Source organism: Halichoeres trimaculatus, unplaced genomic scaffold (genome assembly GCF_033239565.1).
Source record: "Halichoeres trimaculatus isolate MK-OKI-2021-1 unplaced genomic scaffold, fHalTri1.1 fHalTri1_scaffold_3, whole genome shotgun sequence".
NCBI classification, from domain to species: domain Eukaryota; kingdom Metazoa; phylum Chordata; class Actinopteri; order Labriformes; family Labridae; genus Halichoeres; species Halichoeres trimaculatus.
The window spans coordinates 4360508-4380907 of record NW_027437181.1 but is presented as its reverse complement, the minus strand read 5'-3'; the positions used below and the strand labels follow the sequence as shown (position 1 = coordinate 4380907).

At 39.2% G+C, this 20400-nt stretch overlaps 1 protein-coding gene across 9 annotated transcripts in view; it reads right to left on the bottom strand.

Annotated features, from left to right (window-relative positions):
* Positions 1-20400, bottom strand: part of nav2a (neuron navigator 2a) — a 178210-nt gene that overhangs the window by 134831 nt on the left and 22979 nt on the right. Inside the window, exon 1 of one of the 9 annotated variants that reach the window (XM_074665701.1) lies at positions 16523-16652. The exons of the other annotated variants lie outside the window; for them this stretch is intronic. Coding sequence (XP_074521802.1) covers positions 16523-16573 — 51 coding nt within the window. The 5' untranslated portion in view covers positions 16574-16652. Of the gene's footprint in view, positions 1-16522; positions 16653-20400 lie in introns of those variants that run through there. 9 annotated transcript variants of the gene reach the window in all.

Genomic DNA, 20400 nt, shown 5'->3' with positions numbered 1-20400 from the left:
TACTTCTTAAAACACATAAAAAAAAGTGAATCAAAGCTCAAAGAAAAGCTTGAGAGTTTCCACACAAAAACACAACTTTCCCAGTATGCTGTAGTTCTCAGGTTGCCACCACACTTTGTTTTAAATGTGTAACTTAATCTCTCACAGTAACCTGATGTCTAACAAGCTTTTCTCCCCATGCAGCAAAATTTAAGTATTATCATCGAATCAGTGCACAGCATTATTCTGCTCCCAGTTATCACAAGCACGAACACACAACATGTGCAGCGAGGTGTGTGACACGTTGTTGACCCCTTGTTTCTTTGTGTTTGCGTTGTAAACAGACCTGGAGCTTTTCCGCCACGCTACTCATCTGATGAATCACAGCCCGCTCTCATGGCAGCCTCCAACAGGTGTGAGGACTTCAAAGACACACACTCATTTTCACACACAAGCTCCAATGCAAAAGGTTTATGAGCATACACAACCGCGCATTAAACACAAAGAGGCTCTGAGCGACGTGTAAATCACACATTCCCAAACAGAGCCTTATAAAAAGCCTCTGAGTGACACGCCGAGGTAAAAAAGCCTCCGAGCAGCAGGATTAGTCTCCATCCTTTCATTCAGCCCCTCAGCTGGTCACGCAGAAAAGGAAGTGCTATGGTAAGAAGCTTTCTGTGTGTGTGTGTAAGCTCTCTTTGAAGTATTTTCAGGCAGGTAAATTGAGCGTAATTAAGACAGAGGTGAAACGGGTAGCTGTCAGTCACAGGGCTGGAAACCACAGAGGGGGTCACGGCGCCTGAGGCGGAGCAGGGGGGCATTCAGAGGTGGAGAGAGGAAAGTGGGCATGTTCCAACAGGTTACTTTACATCCTGAGAATGGAACTTTCCAGATGTGTTACCTGCTGTCAAAACAACACATCCACTGAGTGTGACATCTCAGGTGTCCTCTGTTCGCTGACGGTTCATGGCTCTGAAGAAAGGATTGTACAACAGCTGTGGGGATTTTTATATAAAGGGGATAGAATCTTAGTTAACCATTAAGAAAAGTCAGATTACAGTGTTGTTATGTTTCTACACAACTTAAAACAAGATCAGAAAATAAGTTTTTTGAGCAAAAGGTCCAGAAACTTATGGTTCCTGGTAAAACATCCCAGGGAACTAAATGTTTCCTGCGACCAATTGATGGTCTGCGTTTCTGTCAAAGGCCAAAGACACAGATAAATTATGCAAACCATGTCAGAGACATTAGAGAAGAAAAAGAAAAGTAATTGCAACACACTGCCAGACCAGCAGAGGGCGATAAGACAACAGCCAAGGCCTTGCAGCAAAGGCCGTGACGCCATAAAAGGTGAATCAGACAAGTTCTGGTTGTTGTGGGGTTTTTTTTTTATAGTTTGATGTAAATATTCATTTTTTTATATTATCCTTAGCATACTTCCAAATATTTTTGTCAACAAGATAATTTATTATTGCTATGGCTAAAACTTTAACATAATGTTTAATTTCAGTTTCTGAATTTATTGGAGTTACTGTAGCTTTAAGAGAGTCAGTGTCTGTATCCTACCTGTACTTTTGTTTACATCGAAGTGAAGATACATTCATCATTTGAAGATTTTTGGAGACAGTTTTGGAACAAACGTTTTTGCATTTTTGTCTTGTAATGACTTGAAGTGGATGAATGCTAGGCAGACACAAGGAGACGTGTAGACCCGGCTAAGAGCTAGGGATGGGTCCCTTCACATTTGAAACAATACGGTACTGATGCCTGATACCTGGGAATTAGTACCAGTACGCAACGGTATTGATTTTTGGTACTTTTTTATATTCATTTGCTTAATTATATATATAAATAATGTCAATTTAACAAATGTATTCTTCAATATATAACCTTGTAATGCTGTGTTCATGTCCAGCATGGAAAATTGCCTACTCTTCCACTTCACAGTCACAAGGATGCATTTAGGTACCTAAACATGGTACCTTTTGGTTTTATGTCAATTTGTACCTACTACTTTTTACAGAAGACCTTTTAAAGTACCTAATTTGGTACCCATCCCTAGAAACAGCTAGCTGAAACTGTTTTGACTCTTGCAGGAGGTGAAGACAGGCCACCATCTTTATTTGCAGCACTGCAGTTAGCCTGTTAGCATAAGGGATATTCAGCCTGTGCTGGTTTCCATGGTGCTTAAACATTTTGACACTGATTAATGAACACTGCTGTAAATGCTGATACTTTTTATATTAAATTATGTATATTTGGATTTGTTTATTGTTTTTTATGATCCTTGTATTTTGATTTTAAAAGCTACTTTTATTTTGTGTGATGTTTTTGTGTATGTTCTGTGTTGTATTTTTTTGTATGCGGACCCCAGGAAGAGTAGCTGCTGTATTGGTAACAGCTGATGGGGATTTGATAAAATAGAGAATAAAGAATGCAAATAGATTTGTTGACACTTGGAAGGGGACAAGTGTTAGTGGCAAAGGTGTCGCTGGTTGAAGAGGTTTCTGAAATTATCAATCCAAACCAGGATGCATTCCCCAGGACTTCTTCTGTGTTTGAACAGCTGCTGTAAACTGGATATCCACTGATGTTCAGCTGAAGGTCTCCAGTTTACAGGGTCACTCTTTAATCTGGAACACCGGGAGCTGACAGAGACATATTCACTCTATCAGGCTCAAAGAAGACCATGTTTAGGGGTTACCAAACCAAGTCCATCACAGCTGGGGGTCATTTTATTGTGAACAGAGTGAGGAGGAAATAAAAAACACTGTGGCTGCTCCACCAATCAGAAACAACAAGCTTTTCTGCAACTTCTATGTAAACTTTTCTTTGGAAATGTGACCATGATGAATGACGTACCACCGACAATAATCAGATGTAGCTATCCTGCCTGCAGTTGAACGACTGCATCAATAATGAAACTTACAGAAACTTCACAGACGCATTAATCTGGATGACGTGTGTTTGACCACGTCCGTGCTGCAGCTTCTCTGATCTGAAGACAGCTTCAAAGATCTCATGAAGAGAAACAGAGAGGTGGGGGCTGATGGGAAGCAGGCTGATCTATCTGAGAGGCTGTTTAATAAGCTGCATGTTAAGTGAGGAGGAGTATTGACTCCATATTGAGTCTGTGAAATGAGACCACAGCCTGGTCCTACATAAAAAGAAACCCCTCTGCATACTGAGAGAGAATTTAATCAAAACTATACGAGGTTGTTATCGACTGGTGACGTGACACTGAGGTCACATCAGAGATTAATGTCACTGATTGGATAAGTGGTCGACGTTATTACCTTTTCCTGTTTTTGACTCTTTAGTATGCTTTTTTAGCCTACACCAGGAGTCTGCACTTTCAAAATAGCTAGTTAGGCTAAGTTCACCTGGAATTAAGTCATTCAGGAACCACAAAATCTACTTAATTTTTACAATAAAGACAAAAAAAGTGTAAAAACTCCATAAAAGTCAAAATCTAGTGAGTAATTATCTTAACAGGAAGATTCTTTAATTAAAAAAAAATGTGCATGTGATGTCTTGGTTCTTTGTTTTTTATGAATTTGCAAATATCAAAATTGAAATTGTTGTTTCAGAGGTTAAACAAAAGGAATTTCATAAATTTGCAAAATTAAAAAAAAAAAAGATAAAAAAAAAAAAATGTTTTCCCACAATTGCAAAAATTTCACAAAATTGTGAGAATTTCAAAAATTTCCAAGAATTTAAAAAAAGTATGAATTTTATTTCTTTTAAATGAAACAAGTTATGTAATAAATTCTCAGAGATTACACAATTTAAATTTCAAGATTTTAAAATTTTTATCATAAAATAATAAAAAACTAAAGAAAAGTTGAAATAATTAAAAAATATATTAACTATTAAATTTTTCAAAAACATGCAAAAATTTCACAAAATTGTAAGAATTTAAAAAATTGCAAAAAATTCAAAAAGTATAAAATAAAAAAAATAAATAATAAATTATCATAGATTTCAAATTTCAACAATTTTTTTATTACAAATTTGCAAACATTTCACAAAAAATTTTGAAAACAAAAAATATGAAAAAAAGTAAACTTTTTGGAAATTTAAAAATTTGCAAAAAAAAAAAAAAATTTTTTTTTTTTTTTAAATTAACTCTTGAAATAATGCTTGAATTTCACAACATAAATTGAAAATATTGCCCAGCCCATCATTTTGCGTTTGCTAATGTCACATATCAAAAATGTTTATTAAGCCAGCACGTTGTCAGTTAAATGAATCCATCCACACAGAATTAAAATCAGTATTTTCTTCCAGATTAGTCTTTTTGTAGATGTAGTTATCTTCCCAGGGCTGTAAAACTTGAGGTTAGCCACAGGTGCATTGGAAGTTGGTGGGCTGTTGATGTTGTAGGAGGTGAAGTAGAGCGGTGGCAGGATTTATTGACAGATGGGATGAAGATTTAGTTCAACTTAATGTTAACACATAATTTAAGAAACATAAAAATATTTTATTTCAATAACGTTTTTTTAAAGCTACAAGGAGCCACTGCAAAGGAGTCAAAGAGCTGCAGGTTGCAGACCTTTGGCCTCCAGCATCTAACAACTTCTCATCTCTAACAAGCAGCAGATGAAAGCCTGGACCACTTTTCATGCTCACACAATGAATTTAAATTACAGCCTTCAAAAGCACAGAAAGTTTCTTCAAAGCCCGTGACAGGCCGTGATGAGTCGCTCTTTCAAACAGCTGTGTCCCTTCTCCCTGACAAAAACACGGATCTGCCTCCCGTCCAACATCCCTGCTGCCTCTGCTTGCTGAGTCACCGCGCTGCTGTGTGAAGCCTACAGAAAGGCATGACGCAGACAGGACACCCCCACAGCGCTGGGTCAGCCTGGGCAAGGGCAGCCAGGACTCCTCGCTGAGACGGTGCCCTTCATTTGGACCAAACCAGAGCCAAAAGTGAGTTTTGTGCTCGGAGCGGACGTCTCAGCTGCAGGTGCGGAGGTGGGCGTTCGCCAGAGTCACGACACATCATGACAGAGGCTGATTACAGAGCAGGAAGCAGATGTGCTTCAGCTCTTCTTGTGGCCATGTGCGTGTGTTTGTGTGGTCACATTACCTCACTCTTTCATCTCTCTGTTTGTTTGCACTGACACTGATTTGTTAAGTAATGGCCTGGTTGCTAATTAAACACTGCAGTGATGCTGACAGACAGAATTACATCACTGTGATGGAGTAAAAGTTCAAAGGCAGATTAAGACGCTTTTGTTTCTTACAGTGAAAGTGAAGGTCCTGTTTTCTTTGGGTAAATGTCATCCTCTGTTTCTTTCTGCCTTTCAGCAACTTTTATCCTCAAGTGTGAAAACAAGGGAACTCTTAGTCAACTCCTTTTTTAATACTTGTATTTATTTCTGCAAAATCAAACTAATGTTTACAAATCTCAGGTTACTGACAAGCAGTTACTCTCGGAAAGAAAATCTTACATCCAGCAAGTCCTCCTTGCCACTAGTTGCTGCTGTTTGCTGCTGTTTAACACCACGGCAAGTGTAAGTCAGGTCCTGTTTAGACAACATGAATGAACCAGAGAGTTTTATTTTGCACTTCAGTTTACTTTAAAAAATACTTAAACTCTGACAGATGTTAGTGTTGTTGCGCACTTTTAATATATATTTTTTAATATTCATCAAAAAATTCTCAACTCAGAGAGAGTTGTTTGTGTTTTATTTGGACTTAATGGCTGCATACAAAGTGGTATCAAACATCCCTATATGTAACATGCGCCGCTGTTTTGTAGTTTATTTCCAATGAGCCCACACTGTAACGCAAGTGAAAAGAACTACACTTCCCAGAACCCAACAGTGCTCCTAGCTGCTGTCTTCCACCAGAATTCATTTGTTGCCATACCTTTTGAAATAAAGCTGCGTTACACAAAGTAATCTAAAAAGAAGGAGGAGAAAATCTAATCAAGTTAAATGTATTGCCTAAAAACTGAAAGAAGGGGAAAAAATGGGAATGGGATGTAGTGGAAGTAGAAATCCACTCCTGTGTCACTCTCTAGTCTTCAACACAGAAATGTAGATCAAGATCAAAAATTTGTTTTAGCATATTTTTGTTTACATTTTTACTATAAAACACGAAATGTCTATTTATAATTTGTTCTTGGTGTATGATGTTGCATCTCTACATGTTCAAAACTTTTACCAGTTAAACTCAAGTCATAAGACATAAACATGATCTACTCTTTCACTTGCTTGCAGTGAGTTTTTACAACTTTGGGATTAAAAAAGGTTTAATCCCACTGCAAACAATAGGGTTTTTTTTTTTTTTGTACTTCTGGAAATCTCTTAAAGTGTTGGTTTTATTTTAGTTAGCTTATTTAAATTTAAAATAAAAGAATATTAAAAATAAATAAATAAATAAATAAATAAATAAATAAATGATAAATAATAATAATAATAATAATAATAATAATAATAATAATAATAATAATAATAATAATAATAATAATAATAATAATAATAATATAGCAATATAAAAATAAAAATAAATATATAATATATAGAAAATTATAATAACCAAAAAAATAGCAGACAAATAAACTGTGCAAATAAAGAAGAAGTAACCTCCTAAACTCACGGCTACTCCTCGCACTTACGACTTAACATCCATCAAGTTTCCTCAACTTTCATCTTTTGGACCCTTAGCATGAAATCACAAACTGGCAGCAACATTTTCTACATTTTCACAAGACTTCACTTTCACACAACACCTCGGGTCCAACCATAAAAACACACACGTAGAAGCTGGAGTTCTTTCCAGAAACAATTACGCTGATAACTCCAGGACTATTAGCCTTATTACTTTCAGGGTTCAGTAGGCAACTTTGAAACCGCCGCACTCAAAACGCCATTATGAAGTAATCTACCGACAGGAGCAGGAACTATAAAGAGAGCACAGCAGGACCTGAGCTGCTATAAAGCGTTATCTCTCACGACAAGCTCTCATGAGGCTTTAACTGCTCTCGCTTTAATTCAGGTAATGGAAGTGAAGCTGGTGCTGAGTCCACAGAAGACACGCTCTGTTTACGCTGCTTTCTTCCACCTTTTCAAAGGAAGTGTGCTGCTGCACGTCAGGAGGAAGGCCTCCTCAGCTGACCATGTTAGGATATTAAAGGCTCCATGAGGTGGAAGCTGGCGTTCACGAGTAAAACCACTACCTGTCTCCGTCAGGGGGCGTCTAAAATAATTCCTGGCAGCTCCTGAGGATCTGGTTCACCCCTGACGTTTCTATTTCCAGCTGACCCTTCCTCTTAGGCGTCTTTCTCTCATAACTCCAAAGCCCCCTCAGTTCACGTTGGTGGAAAAAAACAAACATTTCATCATCTTTGACAAGATCTCTGTGTTTCTTTCCATAAACTTTAAACCTGCTGTCAGGTTTGAATCATGAGACACAGCAACAGGTGGTTAGCCAGAGCAAAAATGCTTTTAACAGAACTTTAAACCTTCACTTCATCTCTCTGTCTCTGGTTTCTTACCAGTTTGAAGTTTGCACAGGAGAAGCGGCTGTAGCTCCTGATTGGCACCCTCAGGCCTCCGTACTCATCCATGTTGCCTTAATAAAGGCAACAAAACAGACGCAAAACAAACTCCAGGTCCTTGTGAAGTCGAGCACGCTCTGTCAGGACGCCTGAGGAGAAGCGGGTAAATATAGCCGCTCTGTTTGACGACTGTCCTGTCCCCCACACATCTCCAGCTCTGAGTGTCCAACACTTCACCCCTCTTCGTCGTACTCCTCTCTTATCTTTCTTTCCCCTTCAGACACTCTGACACTGTGCTAACCTCTGTCTGCCGCTCTCTCTGGGTGTTATTTACTCTGAGTCAGACGACCTGACTCACTCCTCTGCTCTATTAGTGGGAGAAAGACAGACAGGCAACATGAAACACTGAAGACTGAGCCTTTCTTTCAGGAGGGGAATCTTCAGTCTCACTGATACTGATTCAAAGGATGTTTCCTTTAAACGTATTCTGCAGAGTAGTTTCATCCAAACTACAAACTCTGTGATTGAATGATTTCTAAACTGCACGATGTCAGATCTTCAAAGACTTCCTGAAGTTTCAGTCCACAAGGAAAAAAAAGTTCACTCAGGTTTCAAACATAATAACATGTTTTTTTTTTCAGAGCAAATGTCAAACTGAGGTTCAAAAACCTTCACAGCATCAAAATCTGACTTTTGAAAAGTGTTAATTCACAAGAGAACATATAAAACTTGAACAGAAGACAAGCAAGGAAAAAATGTTACAGCAACTTCAATGAAGCCAGACAACACCTGAATAGGAATGACTTGCTAAAAAAGGCTTTAATTTAACCACAGTTTGGTAAGTTTGGAAAAAGAAAATGAAACCAGAAAATTTAAAGTTTAATCCTGAATTGGAAAAAAAATTAAAACACTTTACCTAAATAAAATAAAATAATTAGCCAAATTAATTATCTTTCAAGCCAAAAATATTTTTGACTCAACTCTTTAATCTTTTTAAAGAAAACATTTATTTTCAGTTTTTCCTCTTACATATATTATAACATTTGAGGTGTTTAATTTTTCAGTTGCGAATTTTTTTTAAAATTCAGATTCAATTTTTTTTTTTCCACATTTAATCTTTATGTTGAGGGGGTAACATTCAGATCTTTTTTTTCAAACTATGAATGACTCATTAATAAAAGGCTTTGAGTCAACCACAGTTTTGTAAATTTTATAAAAGCAAACAAAAAAAACATTAAAAAATTGAAAGTTAATCCTGAATTTAAAAAGAAAAATACTTAACCAACACAAAAAAAATAAACGTAAGCAACATTTTTACAATTCAAAAAATATTTTTAACTCAGCTCTTTAATTTTTTTTAAAGAAATTCTTTATTTACAGTGTTTCTTCTTAAATATATTTAAACATTTGAGGTGTTCATTTTTTCAGTTGGGATTTTTTCTTTTTTTTTTTTTTTACATTCAGTTTTTTTTTTTTTTTTTTTTTGCAGGTTTTTTTTTTTTTTTTTCCTCAAACATATTCTGAAGAGAAGTTTAAAGAACAAGTTCAACCATGAAAGTAATGTTAGGTTTCATCCAAACTCCAAATTTCTAAACTGCACGATGTCAGGTCTTCAAAGACTTCCTGAAGTTTTAGTCCACAAGAAAAGAAAAGTTCACTCAGGTTTGAAACACAGTAATACACTTTTTTTCTAGAGCAAATGTCAAACTGAGGTTCAAAAACCTTCACAGCATCAAAATCTCACTTTTGAAAAAGTGTAAAATTCTCAAGAGAACATATAAAACTGTCAACACCTGAATATGGATGACTCATGAAAAAAAGAGATGTTGAATCAACCACAGCAGCATCCTTTAAAGGTAGGGCTGCAGAAATTTTGATTACTTGTTAGTAAACACAGCATACAAACTGGGCTCCTCCTCCTTGGCTCAGTGCCAGCAGCAGCACACACCCACAACCTCTGACCGTGACATTGTGAACACACTTGCTAGCTCAGCAACCACCCATAGCATTGTGTTTCTACATGGGAGAGACTTGAAAGCGCCTGACTTGGCATGCTAGCACCAACTAATTAAGGTTATTTGACACATACCTGGTTAGCAGAAAGCTAACATCACTCTTTGTCCCATGCTGTGTGCTGTGGTGCAGTGGAGTGGCTGGCTGCAACTGTAAAAGTAGCCACTGTCTGTTTCTCAACTTGCCTCTTCTTCTCTGACATCATGATCATAACTTTCACAGACTCCAGCCGCCTTGATGACCCACACTACTCTGTGCCAGGTGCACTGATTATGGTTTCTATGTGCACTCAAATTGGCACTTTCCTGACGCCATAGATTTTGTGTAACTGCTCTGGTGGACAGCTCTGCACTTGCTGGATCTGTAACCTACCAAAACAATAGACTGACAATGACCTAACTACAGTTTTCTGAAACAAAAGTTTGAAGACTTTGGCCACTTTTTAGAGCTGAACTCCCTCAGGTTAGGATGAGGTTAAGAGGCAGGCCTTTAACCTCTTTGCAGATAGCTACATGGTATTAGCATACCGGTCTCGACAGCTACAGTGGGGAAAATAAGTGTTGAACGCATCAACTTTTTTCTCATCACATTTATTTCCAAAAATGCAATTCAAACAAAATTTCTGCCAGACATTGGTATTAACTCAAATAATCCACACATGAAAAGAAATCACAACGTTCAGGTCCAGAAATAATGATTATGGTGAATTAAGTACGATAACACAGGAAAAAAGTATTAAACACACTAACTGAGACTCATCTAATACTTAGTGGAGAAGCCTTTGTTTGCAATGACAGCTTCCAGAAGCTTCTTGTATGTTTGAACTAATGGCCCACACTGCTCAGGTGTGATTTTGGCCCATTCCTCTGCACAGATTGTCTTTAAATCTGGAATATTCTTTGGTGCCCTCTGGTGAACCCTTTTCTTTACTTCTTTCCACAAATGTTCAGTTGGATTGAAGTCAGGTGATTGCCGAGGCCGTTCTAACAGATTGATTTTCTTTTTCTGAAACCATTTGAGAGTCAACTTTGCCGTGTGCTTTGGATCATTGTCCTGCTGGAAGGTCCAGCCACGTCTCATCTTAATCATCCTGGTGGATGGCAGCAGATTCAGATCAAGAATTTCCCCATACATGGCTCCATTCATTGCTCCGTCAGTTATATGAAGTTTGCCAACACCATGAGATGAGAAACAACCCCATGCCATGATGCTTCACCTCCAAACTTCACTGTTGGTGTAGTGTTTTTTGGCTGATGTGCAGAGCCATTTCTCCTCCAAACATGGTCTGTAGTATGACAGCCCAAAAGTTCAGTTTTGGTCTCATCTGACCAGACAACATTCTCCCAGTATTCTACAGGCTTGTCAAGATGCTGTTTAGCAAACTTTAAACCAGCTTCAACATGCCTTTTCTTGAGGAATGGAGTCTTGCAGGCTGAGCGTCCATAGCGGCCATGGCGGTGGAGTGCATTGCCTATTGTTTTCTCTGTAACAATTGTACCCGCTGCCTCCAAGTCTTTCTGGAGCACTTTCAGGGTGGTCCTTGGCTCGTTGAGTCCTCTTCTGACTATCTTTCTGACTCCCTGGTGAGAAATCTTCAAGGAGCTCCTGTGCATGGCCTGTTGACGGTAAGGTGGTGCTTCTTCCACTTGTGAATAATGGCCCAACGGTGCTGACTGGAATATTCAGGTGCTTTGATATAAGTCTGTAACCAGTTCCATTCTGATGCTGAGCAACAATCAGGTTGTGAATGTCTTCAGAGAGCTCTTTGCCTTCACCCATCATGAGGTGTGTGGTATTTAACTGCTTGGTGAAAAAACAACCTTTTTTATAGAACCATCAATTTTCTCTAGCCCAGCTGATGTTGGTTTTCACTAATTGGAAGTTTAAGTAATAATTACTGACAGATTTCAGGTGGTATGGTGCATTTCCTTGCCAAAGTATACAGTCTTTCCATGGTGTGTTCAATACTTTTTTCCTGTGTTATCGTACTTAATTCCACATAATCATTGTTTATGGACCTGAACGTTGTGATTTCTTTTCATGTGTGGATTATTTGAGTTAATACCAATGTCTGGTAGAAATTTCGTTTGAAATGCAGCTTTGTAAAAAACTGTAATGAGAAAAAAGTTGACGCGTTCAATACTTATTTTCCCCACTGTATGTTCGTTTAAAAAACAAATTGTTAACAAGTTGCTGAACACAATGTAGAAGAGTCAGTGGATGTTAACCACCACCATAAACTGAATTGAAACCTATTAACTCTGGTGCTGTGGTGGACCGAACACAGATCTGGTGGAATTTAAGCTGTGAGGCTGTGGTGTGAATACTTGATGGCTGGTGGGTTGGCTGTTTCACATTCTCAGAAATCAAAAGTCAACCTTTCGACTGGTTATTTGACACCCGGACCTTAACTTAAGTCGCCTTTTCTATTTTTCTTTTCAGCTCTAATCCGCCCCCCAGCACAGAGTCCACCAAAAAAACACATTTCCTCCCCTACACCCCCTCCTCACTGCCTGACCGCGTGGATCCCCATCAATTCGGCATCAGCAGCTCTCTGCTGCTCGGCTGCTGTCATGTGGCGACACATCCCCTCTGACCCAGCCCGAGCTGTCGGCAGATGGCTGCTGGGAAAATGACGAATGGACCGATGCTTCCACTCACACACTGATCTAACAGACGGCAGGGGAAGAGGTGGAGAGGGGCAGGTGAAAGTCTTTAATTTATCAAAGTGTGGAACTTTCTCCATCACAATAAACACGGAGGGTCGATGTTGAGCTACGAGAGCAGGGATCCCGCTGAGCCTGAAAAAGTCAACACTGAGGAAAGGGAATCTCTGACAGATGGCCTGTGAGAAATCAGAGTCCCTGCTCTGTATGATATGACAACACAAAGCTGCAGCCTCGTCCGCCAGCTGATACTTGAAGTTCAGAGACGAAAAACTGCAACTACACCCATCTGATCACAGCATGCTTGATAACATTCATTTTGCATGACTTGCATGTTCCTCGTACCACAAACATGAATTAATCAAAACATCAGTCTCTGTTCTCCATCCGTCTGCAGCTGTATCTTCCCCTCTGCTCCCACCCACAGCAGGATGCACCATCTTTGGTTGGTTTCTGGTCTGTGGGGGCCCCTGGCAGCTACTTCTCCCCCGGTCGTTTCAATGTCGTCCTCACACAAGCCTCTCAAGTGGCTCTTTCCCGCAGAAAGCAGAAACAGGCCACTCTAAATGAGCCCGCATGTCTCTGCTCTCCCCCTTTGGCACATGAAAGACCTGTGGCTTTGTGAGGCATGGAAGCCACACCAGGAACATGCTAGACTAAACGGCTTGGCCAGGACTCGGCAGTTCAGAGGATGGGAAACAGAGGCATCAGAGGCTATGCATGTGTGGTTATCAGCGTAAACTGAAAATCACTTTAGGTGGATGGGAAAGGGCCTGATGCTCAGATATCAAACCAGAGAGTGGTGATATTGACTCATGAATGCCAGACTTAAAATCTCTTAAATTGATGCTTTGCTCGCTGCACAGCTGAGATGGCACAGCGGCGTCTGCCATGTAACATCAAATTAAGACAAATCCCAAAACATGCAGCCTGATGCTCATGAGGGCACAAGATCCCAGCAAGTGTTATTAAAGAGGGTTAGGATTGTAAGTGGTAGTATTTGAGTAAGGAGGCCACATGCAATGCTGGGACTGAGTTCCCTGCAGAAAAATTACTCAGAGAAAGCAGATTGCAGAGAAACAGGGGACTATCAGAGCAAATCAATATCTTAATGAGGATTTTTGAAAGTATCATATAAATACTGTATTGTTGACTATTTCTTTTGGTGGTTTCTTGTCACTACAGCCTCGTTTCCACCGAGCAGTTCAGTTCATTTCATCTCGGTATGGCACAAATATTGTGGCGTTTCCTTTGACTAAAACTGAGACAGGACCCTAAAGTACCGTCCCACTTGTTGGTACTCTCCGGTCCCGATCTCAGCAGGTGGAGCTAAAACACTGCAGCCCACTGATTGGTCAAAAGAATCATCACTCCCTGTGCTGTAATAAAAAACAACTCATAACCTTGCTATTTTTCAATCCCCATCGACAAATTTAACTTTTTTTTGTTTAGAAAATGACGTCACAAAAGTACGGAAGAGGATTAGGGCCACTGAAAAAAAGGAAAAAATGTTCAATTTAAAAAGAAAAAAAAAGAAATTCTGAGAAAAAAAGTCATTATTCTGATTTTTATCTCAGAATTTTGACTTTTTTTTTCTAAAAAAAATTAAATAAAAATGTAGTAATAATTTTTTTTAAATTTGGCACTTTTTTCCTCCAGTGGCTCTAATTCTCTTCCATACGAAACAGCGTGAAACTGCAGTTGGGAAAAAATGGGTTGCGTTTTCCTTCCTTGATGGGTTTATCAGCATGGTACACTGTATCGCACTGCTATGCCATCACGCTGTCTACCCAGAGGGGCACAGTTGGCTGTGGCAGCGCAAACTAGTCAAATCAGGCTTTATTGATCCAACCCAGACCAAACTGTACAGATCCATACCGGACCACTTGGTGGGAACGGAGTTTGAGTGTGTGATCAAACCTCCTTGTTTCATCATCACAGACTGATGAAACCAAAGCTCACCTGTCCCTCAGGTGTCTCTGATCCCAGATGATCAGTGGTCAGTTTTCTGCAGTGTTACATGCTGCGTAAACATCAACAAACCCTGCTTCTGACCAAGGAACATGTTCTCCATTAGGGGGCGATATGGGGAAAATATGTCAGGATGTTTTTATGGCAGGATCAGGATTGTTTTTCATATTCAGACTATTTTCACTTGAAAACAACATTTTTAGGCACAAATATTTCTGATCCTGCTTTCTGAACCATTCTTCTGCTCCATTCCCCACTTTAATCTGGTCTTGTGTCCTCTGATGTGTTTTTTAAACTCTCACATTTTTATCTCATGATAAATCTGTTCATTTAAAGACACCAGCTGGAAGAGTTAGTGGACGTCACTAGATGCACTTACATACATCAGCTTTATTGGTCTCTCCATTCATTTATTTCTCTATCACAGGGTCTGCAACCTTTACTTTAATTAGAGCTAAAGTGAAATTTTAAAAAATTGCACTTTTTCCCCCCCAAAAAGAAAAACAAATAACAGTGTGCAAATGTTTGCAAAAATTCCCTAAAATTTCAAATATTAAAAATTTCTCAAAATTTCATCAATTTGCCAAGAAAATAAAAATTGTATGGAAAAAAAATCCTAAAATAAAAAAAAACTAAACAAAACAAAACAAAAAACATAAATTTTGTAAATTTGTCAAAACATTTGGATTTCAAAATAATTTGCAAAAATCTGCAAAAATTCAATAAAATTGATTTTTTTTCTAAATTTGAAAAATTCAAAAAAATTACCAAAAAATGTAAAACAATGTTTTGCAAAAATCTCAAAAGAATTGACAGCTTTATTGCAAGAAGTGATGCATTTTTTGATTTTTATTTAGTGTCAATGTTTTTAATCATCAATACACTGTGACAGACTTTTTTTTTTTTTTCAAATATATTTTTCATGCTTCAAGGAGCTTCTGCAACAGTACCTGACCTCTACAGAAGGATCTATGTCGTTGCTAATCAGGGCACATACACACATGGTGATAACAGCGTCTCCCTGAAGGCTCTCTGTGCCAAAGATTTCCTGACGAGACTTAATCACCACATTATCTGTTATAATGCTTCATTAAAGAACTGAACACTCGTCTTGATTTCATTTACTTGTCTCTTGTAATTGAAATTCTGCTGCATGTTCCTCGATTTTAATCTGGTCTAAGAGCGCTGTGCACGTCATCTCCTTAGATTGCATGAAAAAAAACGAGAGAGAAAAACTGTAGATGTGTTAAAATGACAGATCCAGCTCCTGTGTGCACCACAACGTGACAATAGTTGTCGTTCAGACTCTGGCATTTCAGAGGCAGGGTTATAATAATAAATCACACGTGGTGATTTACGGCGTGTGGGTCGTGTGTTGACATTCTGACCATGACGATCCAATAATCAATAGACCTGTATGAGAGGAGAGCGGATTATAGACCTCGACTTCATTTCACAATAAAAAGGCAGGTCGCTTTAATTTCTGGAAGTGTGTGCACGTGTTCAAGTGTGTGTGCCCATGATCCCTTTGTCATACACACACAGGCGCACACGCTGACCCCGTGGCCCGGCGGCCTGCTGTCAGTCACGCCGCGCAGAGGTTAGCGGTGTGTAATTAAACTAGACTCTCTTATCGGCTCATCTCTAGACTCTGGTAATAACCTCCTCTGCTTCCCCTTCCTCTGTGGGCTCACAGCAGATCCTGATAAGACGGCGGGAAGGAGAGGAAGAGTGTGTCCTGTCCCCGTGCTGTGTGCAAACTCAACACGGCGCTTATTATTCAAACAGACGCTTATTAAATCTGCTGCTTCCGACTTTTATCCCAAACATCAGCGATTAGAAACATCATGTTTTCCCATTTCAGCCCCGTACGACCCGTCTGCACCTGACCCACCCTCCACTTTATCACAGCCTCACAGATGCTGTTAAATATTCACCATCTCTGTGGCATTGTGCGTAAAAACCAGAAGCAGGAGGAGAGCACAGAACACACACACACACACAATGTGCAGCCAAACTTTGGTTGCAATCCCAGCTAAGCCTGTTTTAACTTCACGCAGACTTCAAAGTGAAGCTGGCTCCAGGTGAGGGGAAAACCTGAGTCCACGCCTTCAGCACTTTCTCTGATATTAAAGCGACTAATCCACCACAAGCCTGCGATTCAACCCTACAGCTGGCGTGAGGCTTTGGGCTGATGAGACAAGCGTTTTCAGTGAGATGCAAACACAGCGTGAAAGGAAAAACCTGAGCGTCCTGAAGCTGCAGCGTCAGGACAGAGACGGTGGTATGGATACTGTGGAGGGAAAAAAAGCCTACAGGGCATGGAAATATCTGAAACATGATTATCTCTCTGACTGCCTCCTCCTGTTAAAGCTTTGCCTACCAGCTTCATGGTGAAATTCTTCTGCTCCCAGCGGCACAGCATCAAACTCATCTTGTGTCTCGCAGCTTCCTTCTTCAGACACCTGCCTCAGACTGAGGAGGACGGTTTGTTGGCCATCCAGGCCCAGAAATGAGCCATTAGAGCCAGATTTAGACAGAATCAAAGGAAGCAAAATATTTAAATCCACAGAAAAGAAGAAGAAGAGGAAGAAACTGTAAATCCAGAGTCTGTGTGACTGTGTGTCTGTGTGAGGGCTGCTGCTCGCTGGAGAACCAGCAGGTCTCTGAGAGCCTGAGGAGGGGGAGAGCTCAGCGCCTCCAGCTTCTCTCCTCCCACTGTGAAACACGGAGGAGGGAAGAGGTGAAAGGAGAGAGGAGCTCCCCAGCCAAACCAGAAGCACTCAGAGGGAGGAGGAGGAGGAGGAGGAGGAGGAGGAGGAGGAGGGAATCCCCTGTCCCTCCTCTCTTGCCCACGGCAACACATTGTGCTATTGCTCTTCAATGGACCATCGGTCAAACAGGGAGGAGAGTGGAAGAGAAAAGGACAGACCTCTTAACCTCTCAGCACCCCTCCCCCCGAGATTCAACCCCCTCCACAACAGAAATAAGTGAGGAAAGAGGACGAGGAGGGACGAGGAGGGCTGAGTGCAGAGCTCACCCTGCAAAAAATGAAATCTTATCAAGTGTTATTACACTTGATATGAGCCACATTCAACTTATCAGTCCAGAAAATGGCTTGTTACAAGTTATTTAACCCCTTAAGACCCTACCTTTTGGGATAATTATGACTAAATCAGTATAGTAACTAAACTTGGTCATTGTATGGGAAGTGTGGCTATTTGTGTTATGAGTTCTCTAATAGTTATCTGTTATTAGTGTTATTGTACTTGGATACGTTGGGATTTTCTTCCTTAAAATGGGTGTAATGCTGTGATTTCACAAAAAGATGGCGTAGACAGTGTCCCTAAATGTGGCTAATTGGGTAAAGTTTTAAAAAAATTAAGGATCATGGCTCTGAGAGGCAAAATGTAATGTCTACACTAGAAAAAAACTGAAATCTCACCAGGTGTTTTGTCTTATTTTCAGTAGAAAATGTGTTTTTAGACTTAATACGGGTCACATTCACCTGACCAGTCCAGAAACATGTCTTGTAACAAGTAAAAAAAAAAAAAAAAAAGAACAAAAGAAAAGTTACTTGTTTTAAGACATCATTCCAATTTACAGCAAATTTTCGAGCAAATTTCTCTTGTTTCATTGGCAGAGTTATTTTCTACTTGTACAAACAATTCAGACCTCATTTTTCTCTTTAAATAACTTGAAACAAAACATTTTTTCTGGACTGATTAGTTGAATATGGCTCATATCAAATAAGACAATTTTTACTTAAAATGAGACAAAAACACTAAATAAGATTTCAGGTTTTGCAGTGCACATATGTGGACGCTGGGTCTCAAGAGGTTAAAGACAAAAATGAGGTCTGAATTGCTTGAAACAAGTAAAAAAAAAACAGCTAATTAATACAAATAACTTTTCTCTTGTTCAATTGGCAGATTTTTTTTTTCTTTTTTCTTGTTATAAGCAATTCAGACCCAATTTTTTGTGTTGAGCTGTCTCTGTCCCTTCGTGTTGTTGACTCTGTGGACTCTTTTAAAAGGCACTTGAAAGCATTTTTATTTAGGAAAGCTTTTGGATGATGTTTGTTTTTTGGATTTGGTATTTTATTTTTTAGTCCCTTTTAAGTTTGTTTTATTGCACCTATCTATGTACAGCACTTTGTGATTTTTATCTGTGAAAAGCGCTCTACAAATAAATTTTACTTACTTACTTTTTTACTTACGAAAATGAGGTCTGAATTTCTTGTAACAAGTAAGGAATTCTAACAATGGAGAAAGAAAAATGTTCTTGTATTGAGACCTTGTTCTAAACCTGACAAGCACATCTTCTTATCCCGCTGGCAGATTTTTTTTTACTTTAACAAGCAATTCAGACCTCAGTTTTGTCTTAAATCAACTTGAACTAAGACATTTTTCTGGATTGATCAAGTGAATGTGGTTTATATTAAGTCCTTGAAGACATTTTTCACTGAAAAAAGACAAAAACACTTGATAAGATTCAGTTTTTAACAGTGTTCAGAGCTAAATCTTTGTGCTTCATTGTGAAAAAGCTTCACTCTGAATAAGTTAAGTGTGTAAACCTCCTATAGGACATGTGTGTATTTGTGGATTTCACAGCCTGAAAAAATCCTGGTTAATATCAGATGCAGAATGTGGGTATTACAAAAAATCAGTCCCTTTGTGTTGTCTGAAATCCAGAGAACAAAAAGTGTCTGTACACTGCAAAAAACTGAACTCTTATCAAGTGTTTTTGTCTTATTTTCAGTAAAAAATATCTTGTTATACTCAATATGAGCCACAGTCACTGACCAGTCAAGAAAAAAATCTTATTTCAAGTTATTTAAAGACAAAAATTGAGGGTTGAATTGTTTGTAACAAGTCAAAAAAATCTGCCACTGGAACAAGAAGAATTTGCAAGAAACTAGGATAATGTCTCGATACAAGTAACTTTTCTCTTTTTGCATTAGCAGATTTTTGTTTTACTTGTTTCAAGCAATTCAGACCTCATTTCTGTCTTTAAACAAACTTGAAATCGGACATTTTTCTAGACTGGTCAGGTAAATGTTGCTCATATTAAGTCTAAAAAGCCCTATCCACTGAATAAATACAAAATCACTTGATAAGTTTTCAGTTTTTTGCAGTGCAGAGGCCAAACCCAGCAGAACTCAACACCAACCGCCTCTTTTCTATTTATTATTCTTTTAACCAGCTCCTCTGCTGTCTGGTTGAAAAAAAAAACGAGAAGTTTCAGACCAGCCTCTGATCAGTCGTCACCCACATCACACTCCAGCAGCTGCATGCGTGTATTTATGTTCCTGTGTACAGTGGGTTCATAACCTAAGCCTTTATGGATGTGTGAGTGTGTGTGTAGCAGAGTCCACCGACCGTTTCAGCTCCTTCCAACCCCCTGTGCACTCACACACACACACACACACACACACACACACACACACCCCACCGCCGACCACAAATTACAAGCTGAATTTGAGTTTTGGGAAAGGCCCAAGATTTACAGAAAGTTCCCACAGTTTGGGGGGGGATGCCTGATGACTTCCAGCAGGCTGAATGAAAAAATGCTTTAAGCTTCACCAAATAACAACAATACTAAAGTCACGACCTGTGATGTTTGTGAAATCGATGCCTGTCTATCTTTGCAGCAGCAGCTCAGCTCACAGCTGCTTAGCGACAGCTTCATTGCTGTTTTTCTGGAGGTTTATAAGGCATTTTATATCTGTGGGTTGTGTAAAAATAAAAATAACAGACGTTTGCAGCTGAAAAGTCAAAGTATTCCAGATCACACCATGAATAAATCAACAGGGACTGAGGCAGGTCTGCAGCTGGACTGCCATGCATCTCACAGAGGAAAGTAAAGAGCGTTTTCATTCACCATATTTGGTTGAAAACAGTTCAGACGTGATGTGAAATAAACCAAAATGTAAAGAAAAACTCCTGCTTCATCATGATTTCCAAAAAGAAAGTCATCTTAATAAAACACTCTGTCATATTCAGCTACATTTAGTCCCTGTAACTCTTCCACTGTGATGTGTAAGGGGCTAAGACAGTGGCCCTGTGTGTGGAGCTCCTGCTGTGCGTGTGTTAACACACTCTGCCTCTTGCACTTTCACAGCACTGTTTACACCAATGTTGGAGTTACATGTAGGCTCACAAAGACGCAACAATGTCTCTGATGCTGTGTTTTTGCAGAATTGCATCGTCTTAGTAGCTCTTTGTGAATCTGTCCTTCTGTGCTCCAGCTTTTAACAAC